The 11,713-nt window shown below is 41.0% G+C and overlaps 2 protein-coding genes across 4 annotated transcripts; both read right to left on the reverse strand.

The window, feature by feature from the left end:
- Nucleotides 1-30: 30 nt before the first annotated feature.
- LOC144079473 (E3 ubiquitin-protein ligase MARCHF2-like) lies at nt 31-9,001 on the reverse strand. Of its 3 annotated transcripts, none has more exons than XM_077608258.1 (8): nt 8,074-9,001; nt 5,988-6,166; nt 4,748-4,946; nt 4,076-4,285; nt 1,604-3,075; nt 583-676; nt 382-428; nt 31-111 (listed from the first exon to the last, which is right to left on the reverse strand). In XM_077608258.1, the coding sequence occupies exons 2-5, from the start codon at nt 6,155-6,157 to the stop codon at nt 2,917-2,919; spliced, it is 738 nt and encodes a 245-aa protein (XP_077464384.1). In that variant the 5' UTR covers nt 6,158-6,166; nt 8,074-9,001; the 3' UTR covers nt 31-111; nt 382-428; nt 583-676; nt 1,604-2,916. The 3 variants fall into 3 exon arrangements, with proteins under 3 accessions (XP_077464384.1, XP_077464385.1, XP_077464383.1); XM_077608259.1 differs by lacking the exon at nt 8,074-9,001 and adding an exon at nt 7,960-8,029; XM_077608257.1 differs by lacking the exon at nt 8,074-9,001 and adding an exon at nt 7,417-7,678.
- Nucleotides 9,002-9,147: 146 nt separating this feature from the next.
- On the reverse strand, nt 9,148-11,568 carry LOC144079474 (ras-related protein Rab-11B-like). Its single transcript, XM_077608260.1, has 5 exons — nt 11,401-11,568; nt 10,520-10,715; nt 10,250-10,443; nt 10,096-10,176; nt 9,148-9,664 (listed from the first exon to the last, which is right to left on the reverse strand). Exons 1-5 carry the CDS (start codon nt 11,438-11,440, stop codon nt 9,519-9,521), a joined length of 657 nt encoding a protein of 218 aa, XP_077464386.1. The 5' UTR covers nt 11,441-11,568; the 3' UTR covers nt 9,148-9,518.
- Nucleotides 11,569-11,713: the final 145 nt, after the last annotated feature.

Genomic DNA, 11,713 nt, shown 5'->3' on the forward strand with positions numbered 1-11,713 from the left:
CATGTATTTTTCATTCATCAAGCAAAATAATGCAAGTCAAAGCTTTTATTAACAGGAAAACATTTGCACACTTAAGCTTTGTCAACACATTGCCATCAGTCTTTTCTCCACCTGTAGACAAAGGAAAAAAAAAATTGCCAAAGAAAATTTAAAACACATAGGTAAAAAAAAATCATGTAAATAAGCAATTTTAAAACATTGTAAATTTGGTCTTATTTTTTTCTCCAAGTGTTCAAAAACACAATTAAAAAGGGAAAAAAAAAAAGACCATTGAAGTCTTTAGGTCTTTTTTCCCCCCAAGTGTTTTAAAAAATACAATTGCTGTTCAAATCTACCATTAAGCCAAAATTAAATGAAGTTTTAAAAAAAGATTCTTCTTACCCTAGGGGTCTGGCCTCTCACTTTGCCACCATGAGCCAGAGAACTACCTATAGAAGAGGGGGAAAAGTAAATGGCAACTTTAGTCAGTGAAACCTCACCATGGAAATAAAATAGATCTAATTTCACATTGAGTTACATAAGATTATAAGCTTTTAATTTGGATAAACACTTGGATATTCTACAATAAACAAATAAATTTACCTCTCGGAAGACTGCCAGAGTTGAGATGTGATCCAAGATCTTCAAGTGGGCAACCTGGGAAGATCACCTGGTCCCCCAGAGTCTGGACATGAGCCTGATGCGTGCAAAAAAAAGAAGCAAAAGTTATTTACAGAGATTGGAGATTCAACAGAGATTGGAGATTCAACAGATTTAGGTTTAGATGGGTTTTTTGGAGCTAGTTTTCCCTTGAACTGGACCAGTCATTTTCCTACTGAACTGTAGATATCCTATTGTAATGTTGTCTATACTTGCGTTTTATAAGGCTATTTGTGGAAGAATTGTCACTTCTGAATATAACTATTTCATTTTTTTTTCATGAAATAAAGTCTTTTGTTATTAGCACACAGAAAGAGCTGCGTGCTAAACAGGGAAAACTTGATTTAACCAAGCTATTTGAGAGTTGCCAAACACTATTAAAGGAAAGAGAAATCTGACAAGATATTTAATAAACGACCAAGATGAAGAATGAAAATAAGTTAGTGAATGCTACGTGGTATTTTCCCTTTTCCAAACCAGAGGATTGATATATAGATTGGCGTTAACAGCTAGGAGGATGGCTTAACTATTTTTGGGAAAACAGAACCATTACAAATTGGAAACGGGTGTTTAGCGCTGAAAACTAGCATTAGCTACAACACAACAGTAACTAAGTGTCTGGATGTTATTCAAGAGTAATCCTTTAACCAGCAAACTGTCCGTTGATGTCGCGGCTTTGTTTGATTAAATCAAGTCTTTCTACACGACTCAATAATGGAGAGAAAACGGACAACATACTTTTTAAAGCCAAATGGGTGGCGTCGTAGTGACGCTAATGCTAAAGCTAAGATAACTAGTCACATAGGGCACGTAGCCGCCGGGGAAAAGGAGCCCAGACTTAAATTGCCGACGGTGTGTTCAACCTGACATTAAACTAACATATTTGTTGGCGTTTTTGGCTCAATAGATGCCTAAAAAGCGTGATAAAAATGCACTTAGGCCAGTAAATTGCTCGACGCCTCACCTCGTGCTGGACGTCCATCAGCCTGGAAAAGCTTTGGCAAAGGGCGAGATTCTGCGCATGTGCATAATTTACAGGGCTGGGTCGACAATTGGCGTAACCACGCCCATATTGAATGTGGAAAAGATGGTGGCTTGTCCTTCTTACTCAATATCTGTTTTGAAGATGACGTGGCAGTCGTGATTGTTGTGGTCTTGATTCTCTAAAACAGTATACTATGTGTCTCATATCCTTTTCTGAACCACTTTATCCTCACTAGGGTTGCGGGGGGTCCCAGAGCCTATCCCAGCTGAGGACAAAAAAGTCTTACTATAGTCGTTTTTTAAGAAAAAGTCTTAATATATATAGTCGTTTTTTAAGAAAAAGTCTTAATATATATAGTCGTTTTTTAAAGAAAAAAAGTCTTACTATAAATGGTGTCTTATATCATTTTCTGAACTGGTTTATCCTCACTAGGGTCGCGGGGGGTGCCAGAGCCTATCTCAGCTGAGGAAAATTACCTTTTTTTTCCTTTTATTAGAGACCATGTATAGTAAGTCAATTTTTTGTTTAAAAATATGTACATTAAGGTTTTTTGTTAAAAAAATGACCATGTATATTAAGGGTATTTTTTAAATGACCCTGTATAAGGCTTTTTCTTCGTCAAAACAAAGACTACCACTAAGCTTCCCCTCGTCCTTAGAACCTACGGACGCCGCTGCTTAAAACCAACGTTCCACTGCACTTGATGTCGAGGCTGGGGGGAGTCTTGCGTCTAAAATGTAAACACGCGGATAATCCTATGCTCGTAAAACAGATGAGCCCTGAAAATCCCCTGCCGGCCCCCTTTCAGCGCTCTTTCAAAACACAAACAAACCCGTTCAAAAAAACCTTCGGTGGGCCTCATCAATGTGGTTGTCAAATTTTCCATCAGTGCTTCTTTGCACAATGATTTTAATAAGAATCATCCAGATAAATAGCAAATAAGAGCACTCGACAATAAATTCCCAAAAATAAAATCAGACACTTTACCGTCAACAAAGTGGAAGCGTGGCAATTTTTTTTTAAAAATCCGAACTCCAAACAAAAGTATTCCATTAAAGCAACTGGCGCGTTAACTCATTGTCCACCAATGACAGTGATAGGCATCCAATCCATTCGAAGGCCTCCTTATCCAAATGGATTGGACACACATTGCCCCAAACCGATCGTTTAACGCCGGGCTTTCTTGCTAAAAATGGTTTGGATGTCCGTCCTCGTCGTAAGCGGTCGACGTCGTCCCGTATTAGCTTTCAGAGTCCGTCAGAGGGAGAAAAACGCAGCCCCCGGTCGGCGTCTCATACTAAATTCTCGGGGCAGAGTGTGTGGAGTGGCACCGGGGGGCGCAAAGGATCCTGGGACGAGGCGGCCTCCTTGCTTTTGGGAAGGAGCAGGCGTACTTGCTGCTCTTTTTTCCTCCACTCAGAGTATACCTTACAGTGGTAGCGCAGGCACACCTGCAAGCGAGGATGAGATAGCCATTAGCATTAAAGTTTTAATAAAGCCACAAGTTTGAAATGGTGGGTTGTGACCGTCTTTGGGAGGAAATGGACCAATTTCAATTTCAAATTGATATAGTAACAGATGGCAGCCTGGTGGTTAAGTGGTTAGCACGACAGCCTCACAGCTCTGGGGTCCTGGGTTCAAATCCAGATGGGTACATCTGTGTAGAATTTGCATGTTCTCTAACCTTTACATCTATGTATATGTGTATATGTATATATTTATACACATATACACACACACACATATATATATATATATATATATATATATATATATATATATATATATATATATAAATAAGCGTGTTGCTGAAATATATATATATGTATGTGTATATACACACACATTATATATATATGTGTATATGTATCTCTCTCTATATATATACATACACATACATATACACATATACATACATATATTTTTATTTCAGCAACACGCTTATTTATTTTTTTATTTATTGTCTAAAATGTATTTTCCTGTGTCTGTATTCTCACCCTCTTGCTACTTTGACAATGACATTTCCCAAATACGGGATGAACAAAGTTATCTAATCTAATCTAATCTAACCCAACCCACGCACTTTCTGCCGCATGGCCGCCACACGCAAAAAAAAATACGAAAAAGATGCAAGTATGAAAGTTGAGACATGCGCATGGACATTTGCTTCTAGAGAAATAGAAATGTAAATGTTGGGATATTCTAACTTGTTTTATTCAGTGTTTGTGTTTCAGTCGATATGAAAATGCAGACTCATCTCGCAGTTCTTACAGGAAATATTTAAGGGGTGGTTATTACGCTAGAGAATGAAGGGCAAAAGCGGTATTTTCTCTAACAACAGACATAAAAATGTCGTTCCACAACATGGGAGGGAGCAAATGAAATTATGTTCTTGCACAGTCTAACATGAAAAACAGCCCTATTTTGAAATATGTGTCTGTTGGCACTCACCATGGTCCAGAGGGTGTAGATACTGAAGAGGACCAGGGTGAGCGAGATGAGCCCCGTGTTCTGCAGCAGGCTGCCCAGCTGAAGGTCGTCCTTGACGCCCTTGAGGCACAACCAGCCTGAAATGGAGGCCAGCGGCGTGACGAAGAGGAAGCACACGATGTCGCAGAACACCAACCTCCTCTCCTCGTGGGCGCCCGGGTCACGCAGCCACTGCCGCAAAAGTCCACATCATTTACCCTCAAACTGCCTGCAGATGACTCATTTTTCTCTTTCCACTCATTCGCTGCCAGAAATGTATATTCCATACCTGTCAACCTCTGCCGATAACTGCCCTTATAAATGATTATGATTCCCCTTACAAACCCCCCAAAAACCTTACAAACACCGTACGACTCGTACGAGTCGTACGGTGTTTGTAAGGTTTTTTGGGGGGTTTGTAAGGGGAATCATAATCATTTATAAGGGCAGTTATCGGCAGAGGTTGACAGGTATGATATTCTTACAATGCCATTTTTTCTAACATTACTTTTTGAGTGTTTGAAATAGCCGCAGTGTTAATGCTGAACTTATACTGCTTCTTTTGGCTTAATTGTTAATGGCAACATTAACAATTGTGAGGATAAGTGCTATGTAAAATGACCAAAATGAAAGCAGAGGTGTTTGGTGAACTACCTGTTTGAAAGGCCTGAGGGTGCGTTGGATGCTGAAGCGGGCGTGGCACAGCTCGCAGCAGTTGGTGTTGGAGGAAGACAACCAGAGCTCCAGGCAGCTCTTGTGCACGGTGGCCAGCGTTCCCGTGCAGTCGCACGGGGACAGGAGGGCCTCCGGGCAGCCCCCCTCGTGGCAGATGCGGCACATGGGCCCGCCGTCGCTGTGCACAGTAAAACACGTCACGTCAACGCTTTTATTCCACATTCCGAGGACATTTTGACTTCATTTTAATGGGTAAAAACAGCCTTTACTTTGCACCCCAACTATTTTGCACCCTAGGCGGTCGTCCACATTGCCCATAGCAAAAACCATCCCAGTACATATGAACTCAAATACGTACATTATAAGTTAGAAAGCTTCAATGCAGCATTCTGGTCAGATGAAAGCAGTTACTTAAATGATTGTGTCTCATTTTTTCTTTGATGTCAGATGTGGACTCTAGTGTGGGCTTAGAAAAGCTTTAGTTTAACTCAGCCTGATCATTAGATTCCTCTCATTCCTATAGAAATCCATACCTGTCAACTTGTACGTTTTATACGTATTTTATACGTTTTTTTACCATTTCAAATCATGTACGCCGTACACAGACTTTTGTACGGGGAATTTATTTATTTATTTATTTTTAAATCGCCAATATTTATGAAAACCGATCTCAACAAAAACGTTTTGGCTAAAATCCAGATAGTCTCGTAGGCTGGTAGCCAACGACGCTACTGTCATCGATCGTTACTATTGTCACGGTATACCAGCAAAAATTATCCTCAATCGTATGTATTTTTTTAGCGGTGCGTACGGCAATATCGATAAAGGATGACATGCGCATGCGTAGATATACATAGAGTAAATATCGTGGAAGCAAGCATGGAGGAGCCACCTAGTAAGAAACTCAAGGATCGGGTCGACACCAGAAAGAATGGGAGTTACTTCAAGGTGAATATGCTGGCTGGATTAAAGCATCGTTAAGAGGCACTCAATTCTCATTCTGTGTATGCAAATTACCTTTGTTATTTCTATTACACTGTCTGGTTACCGCGAGTAAACATGCGTCGTACAGTGTTTGTAAGGTTTTTTTGGGGTCCAATTTTATAATGTTCAATGTCACATCTGGCTCAGACAAGGTTTTCAGGCAAGGTCCATGTTTTCAGATATGTTTGCAATTTTGGAAGTGTCCCCGTTTGGAGTGTTTTGTGCTAAAACCAACCTGGGTAGGGATTTGTACACCCGGCCTCCCTCGAGCGTGGCGACACAGAGCAGCGGGTATTCACTCTCGTCCACACCATTGCTGCCTCTTTCTTCCTCTGCGCCGCTCCCAACGTCTTTTGCGCAGTCACACGAGGCGCCGGGCTGGGGGCAGCACGTACCCGTCGCCATGCCTAAAGGCTGCAAAGACCCGTACGTCAGGATGTGAGCACAAACTTGGGTTCACGTTACATTAAAAATAAGCAACAAGACAACTTTTAATCTTGGAAAATGACCATTTGAATCTTGTAATATTCCAATTTTTCTCCGAATATTACAATGTCACTTTGGCAGCACAAAATGAGCCACATTTATCAATACACTTCCTACGGGAGTGCCCAAAAAAAAGCACGCTTGGTGTCTGGCTAGATGACAAGCACTTGGCCTAACATCAGCGGCGACGTGAGGGCAGTGCGGCAGACAGATAAACAGCTGGCCGTGCCGCGATAGCCTCGCGTCGGAGATAAGACGCGGCGACGACGTAGACAAACGTGCCGTGTGTTGCTCATCACTGCCGAAATGCCTGCTAATCCGGAGGATTTAACTGCCGTGTTGTTATTTTTGGATAAAAAAATAACATGCCAGATGGTGACAAAAACATGCCGTTGTTAAGACGCAACGATTTATGATGTTTGGCCTCCCACAATAATATGTTGACGTTTTAAAACTCGTAGTCTGTTATGTTGTTTTGTGTGGCCGGCGAAAATAAACCATTTTTTTGTTTTTCGTTGAGATTAATTTTTTCAAAATACGTCACATACTAAAAAATTCAATTTACACCTAGACTTGGTTGCCATGTATAGATTTAGATGTAATGACACATATGACTAACAATGTCAGTTTGTGAAATCTGTGGGAGTGGAATGTGCTAATCATTCCTTCACTGTGGATGTGTTATCCTACTATTCAACAAATAACGTCATTTTATTGTGTATAACATTCAATTAACCCATAAAAACGTGATTTTTCTTTGGTAAGGTCCCTAGGTTTGTAAATTTGAAAACATTTTTTAAGACTCTTTAAAGACCAAAATGGAACAGAACTGGATTCCAGTTTGTCTAATTTCAAAGAAAACATGACCACACCAAGAATTCCTACATTTCTCAGATAATTTCACAGAATTAAAGGAATTGAAGACCAATTTTTAAATTAATATAGTATACTCATTAAATAGTGCACTTGGTATCCATGCCAAAAGAAAATTAAGACCTATGTATAGCTATTTGATCATTTCTGACTTTTTAAAAACAAAAACATCTGTAATACACATCATGAATTTGTAATTAAAACAAACAACTAAAATGCAGACTATACACAAGAAATTAACAGTCATATTTTGGCATGGATGTATTCATTAATCTATCCATCCTTCATCCATCAAAACCACTTACCATTATAATGGTCATTCGGGGTGCTGGAGCTTATCCTAGCCACAATAAGTAGTAGGCAGGTTGTTTGCCATTCATTGATTTCATAGTTTTGGGTAAAAAAAACCTACCACTGCTAAAAATTACTATTTGAAAGAAAGTCATAATATCAAATGCAACATAACAAAGTTTGCCAGTGTTTGTAAGCCTGGTGGGCCACCTGGGCTACTAAAAATATATAAAAATGTAAGTATTGGTAAGAATTGGCTTATATTAACATTATTTTTTTTCAAAAAAAAAAACATGGTGGGCCCCTGTACTCTAACATAAAGATTTGCAAATGTAAAATGACAAATTTGTAAACTATGGCAAAAACTTTGTAAAAATTGTGATAATTTGTTAGTGGCTCATAAAAGTTCAACGTTTAAATCCCACTGAGTCATAACTATTATAAATGACACTCATTCACACACTCATAATAAAATCCTACAAAATGAACAGAAGCTACAAAATAACAAATCCGACTGAGATATCACAAGATATTTTCTCCTCAAAGCAGATACATACACACTTCTCCAGGAATTAGACAAGCCCATACATGATGATTTGTAGGGAAAAATAGAGGGGAAAAATAAAAATAAATAAAACAAACACTAACTATCAGCAAATAATAGTACTTACCCTTCTTTCCTCCGTTCTTTATGACAATTTATGACGGCATCTCGTCGGCGTCCGACACGCTTTAATCCCGTTTTGACGTAAAATTGCGTGTTTCAAGAAGTAATCCGATCCCTTCACTTGCACTTGCTCGGCGATGGTGTTATAGTTATTAGTTAGTTAGTGAGTTACTAATGGCCTTTAAAAAGAGTTGTGTTGTTGAGAGCAATTCTGCACGCCACATTATCAAGCACACGTACCACGTGACACGCAGGCTGACGTCACTACCCAGCGCGATAAACTAATCGAGGGCGTCGTATTTTGGGAAATTATCGATGTTTGTCACGAACAAAAAAAAGAGTCAATCGGGCAAAATCCTCGCATTTCATGTGCTAGAAATCAGGAAGTTGAATCATAATGCGTTTATAGACATGTATTTCATAAAAAAAAAAAAGTGGTATAAAGAGGCTGGAAAATCTCTGTCCACTTCCAACGGATTGGACGTCTACTGTCGTCAATGGAAGGGAAGGGCGGACCACAGCGAGTGTAAATGGGCATGCGGAAAATAGGGAATTAATTAGGACTCTTGATAATAGAGAAAATAATGATTAAAAGGGGGAAAAATGTCATTTGATGACATCAGTTATAGGGGAGAGCGGGGTTAGTTGTCCCAAGGGTTGGTCTTTATCGTTACGGTTCTTCTGATGAGGTTTTGGATTATTTGTTGCCAGCTATGAAAGTGTTACCATTAAAAAATGAGGATGAAGCCAATTGCTAATTGTTAGCTTAGTTTTAAACCCCCACAAACAAACAGAGCAGAATCGATTAAACGCGCTTGTTGGGCAGCCACTTCCTGGGAATACTGCATTTTATTTCAATTTTTCTCCAGTGAAATGAATTATTTTCCACTGTATTAAAGATTATTTTTTTGCTGTGAAGCACATAACATGTTGTCTGTCCCTTGAAGGAAATATTGCATCACAACAACCCCAAAAAGTTACTGTAAACTTCAAACGACGTCATTTTAGCGAGCCTTCCTCCCGCAGTGCAGGGAATTCTGCTGGGAAATGTCAAAAGATGAACACGGGGGTCCAAAAATACATTTGCCATTGGCTTTATTGACGCATCGGCAATTTTCACCAGAAATAAATCTGACACACACAAGCCACGCACACCCTTCGCAAGTTCCCTGCACTTGTAAAACGCTTACTGGATGTTGCTCAACCGAGTGTGAATCATTTTACCATTGAAATTCTTTGGAGACCACCGCGTTGTACAAAACTTTGAAATGATTGGACTTTGGATCATCGCGGTCCGTCCGAAACAGGGAGTGGAAGACCACTTTTTCCTCTGTCTTCGGGAAATCGGGAAAGGCTTTCACATCCCCTCGCCGTCGCTCTCAACGCGACCGGGTCACTGGGAATGGGAATGAAGTCAAAGTAAGAAAGGAAACAGGGGGGAAAGAGAGGTCACAGATTCTGGCAGCACGCCATTTTGTTGCCCCTTTGTCCGTCGGTGGTGGGCGGCATGCTGATGTCCACCACGTTGTTGCCAGGGGAATCGTCGTGCGCCGACCGGTCCGATATTTGCTTCTGTGAAACGATGCGGTAGATTTCTGCCGAGGAGGCGTTTAAAAAAGGGAGGAGTTTTTAAAAGGTCCCGTAAACTCACTTGAATTTTTTTTTTTTTAATTCTTGGAATATTCTGGAAGATAAGCGCTGAACGTGTAAGGCAGGAACTGAAAAAAAATGACTGCTGGATTGTCAAATTACAGCAATAAACTCTTATTTTTATTTAGTGATTTGGATTTTGGGGGGGAAATTTACCGGTGTTTCTGATCTGTCCAAACTATTCCACAATAGGCCGCAGTGGGTGCAGATTTTTGTTCCAATCAAGGCCGCTACTACAGTAAACAAACTGAGAAATCCTACAGTGACTATCAAAGGTGGTGTGCGTAAAATGTGGCGAAGAGAAGTGCTACTGCCTGGGAAACCAGTAAATTCTATATTGATGTTGACTATCTTTTGATAATTTCTTTTTCCTTACCTGTGAGAATGTTCTTGAAGGCTTCTTCCACATTTGTGGAGTCCAAGGCAGAGGTCTCGATGAATGACACCGTGTTTTTTTCTGACACAAAGAACGTTCAAAATTGTGACCTGCTTTACAACAGCATTATTTTTTTTCCCTTTGTTTTATTTACCTGCAAAAGCCCGCGCCTCGTCGGTGGGCACGGCTCTCAGGTGCCGCAGGTCGCTCTTATTGCCCACCAGCATGATGACGATGTTGTTGTCGGCGTGGTCCCGCAGCTCCTTCAGCCAGCGCTCCACGTTCTCGTAGGTCAGGTGCTTGGCGATGTCGTATACCAGCAGAGCGCCCACCGCGCCCCGGTAGTACCTGCCGTCGGAAAACACTCGGCGGTCAACGCACGGCCAGGAAAACACGGCCGCCGGCAGCGGCGACCGACACTCACGCCGAGGTGATGGCTCGATAGCGTTCCTGTCCGGCCGTGTCCCAGATCTGAGCCTTGATGGTCTTGCCGTCCACCTGAAGGCTACGCGTGGCAAACTCCACCCCGATGGTGCTCTTGCTCTCCAGGTTGAACTCGTTTCTGGTGAAGCGAGAGAGCAGGTTGCTCTTGCCCACTCCAGAGTCGCCGATCAGCACAACTGCAGAACACCAAAGATGACGAGGATGAGCATTACTACATTATTTATTGTTAAACTGGCAATTGAATATTATTAGCTTGATTGCTAGCTGTTCTAGCATAGTGTGTCAAACAGACATTTCATTTCTGATGGTGGCAAAGAAGCATTTTTCTTTATGTATTTGTTAATTTCCCCCCCATAGTTAAGCGTGTTTGTGTATTACTACTGTACTCTACTGTGAATTCCAAGTTAGCAATGAAGTTTGACTCATTGACTGCCACTGATTGGATAAAAGTACAATTCATTTGAACTGAGACAAGGTGTCATCAGATGTGAACTCAAATGTATTGGCGTGAAATTCCGTCAGGAAAAGAGATTTTTCAGAATTCTAACTGCACATTGCCCCAATTATGGAAGGTCAATGACGTCACATCAAGTAGTATCTATTTCTCCCGTGTCCTTGCTAGCTTGTTCCTAACACTATTCCTCTCCACTTTTGTCCACAACTTTAACGCCAATGTTATTCTAACTATGCCTAAACAATACTATGCTAAGTCAAAAGAGAAAACACAGGTTTGGCTTGGGCAAATTGTGCGTTGACGTTCCCCAGGGAGCTAACTTTAGCATTAGCGTGGTCGTGTGTTACGGACAGATAAGGACATCAAGTGTCGTACGTTGCCGTTCGTTCGCTTTCGGAAGCTCTTACCTTTGAATAAATAATCATATTCATCATCTCGGTTTCCCATTTTGTTGAGTGTTGAGCTGAGTGCCAAGCTGTTACTTTTCTAAATATTGCCCAACAACAGACAAACTCCGCCTTGGGCAGGAAAATGTGGGCGTCACCTCCAGAGGAAGTGACTCTGGACCAATTAGAAATAGTAAACGCGAGATTGACAGTAAAGTTGGCGAATCGGCTGTCGCAAAACAGTCACGGGACTACTCGAGCCAGGAAGACAGCTTTTGCAACGACCCCTAGATAATATGTATTGCTAGACTTCTTAAAGGTGGAAACAATGGCA

The sequence above is a fragment of the Stigmatopora argus genome, chromosome 8, assembly GCF_051989625.1.
Source record: "Stigmatopora argus isolate UIUO_Sarg chromosome 8, RoL_Sarg_1.0, whole genome shotgun sequence".
Taxonomy (NCBI): domain Eukaryota; kingdom Metazoa; phylum Chordata; class Actinopteri; order Syngnathiformes; family Syngnathidae; genus Stigmatopora; species Stigmatopora argus.

Excerpts from the sequence above, each read along its gene's own strand:
- LOC144079473 (XM_077608257.1), bottom strand. Across the intron at positions 4,286-4,747 it reads CCCTCAGGCCTTTCAAACAG|TGGCTGCGTGACCCGGGCGC; the intron begins GTAGTTCACCAA and ends CTTTTGCGGCAG. Across the intron at positions 3,076-4,075 it reads TCTACACCCTCTGGACCATG|GTGTGCCTGCGCTACCACTG; the intron begins GTGAGTGCCAAC and ends CCTCGCTTGCAG.
- LOC144079474 (XM_077608260.1), bottom strand. The coding sequence starts at position 11,440 with ATGGGAAACCGAGATGATGAATATGATTATTTATTCAAAG. Across the intron at positions 10,716-11,400 it reads ATATGATTATTTATTCAAAG|TTGTGCTGATCGGCGACTCT; the intron begins GTAAGAGCTTCC and ends GGTGTTCTGCAG. Across the intron at positions 10,177-10,249 it reads CGAGGCGCGGGCTTTTGCAG|AAAAAAACACGGTGTCATTC; the intron begins GTAAATAAAACA and ends TCTTTGTGTCAG.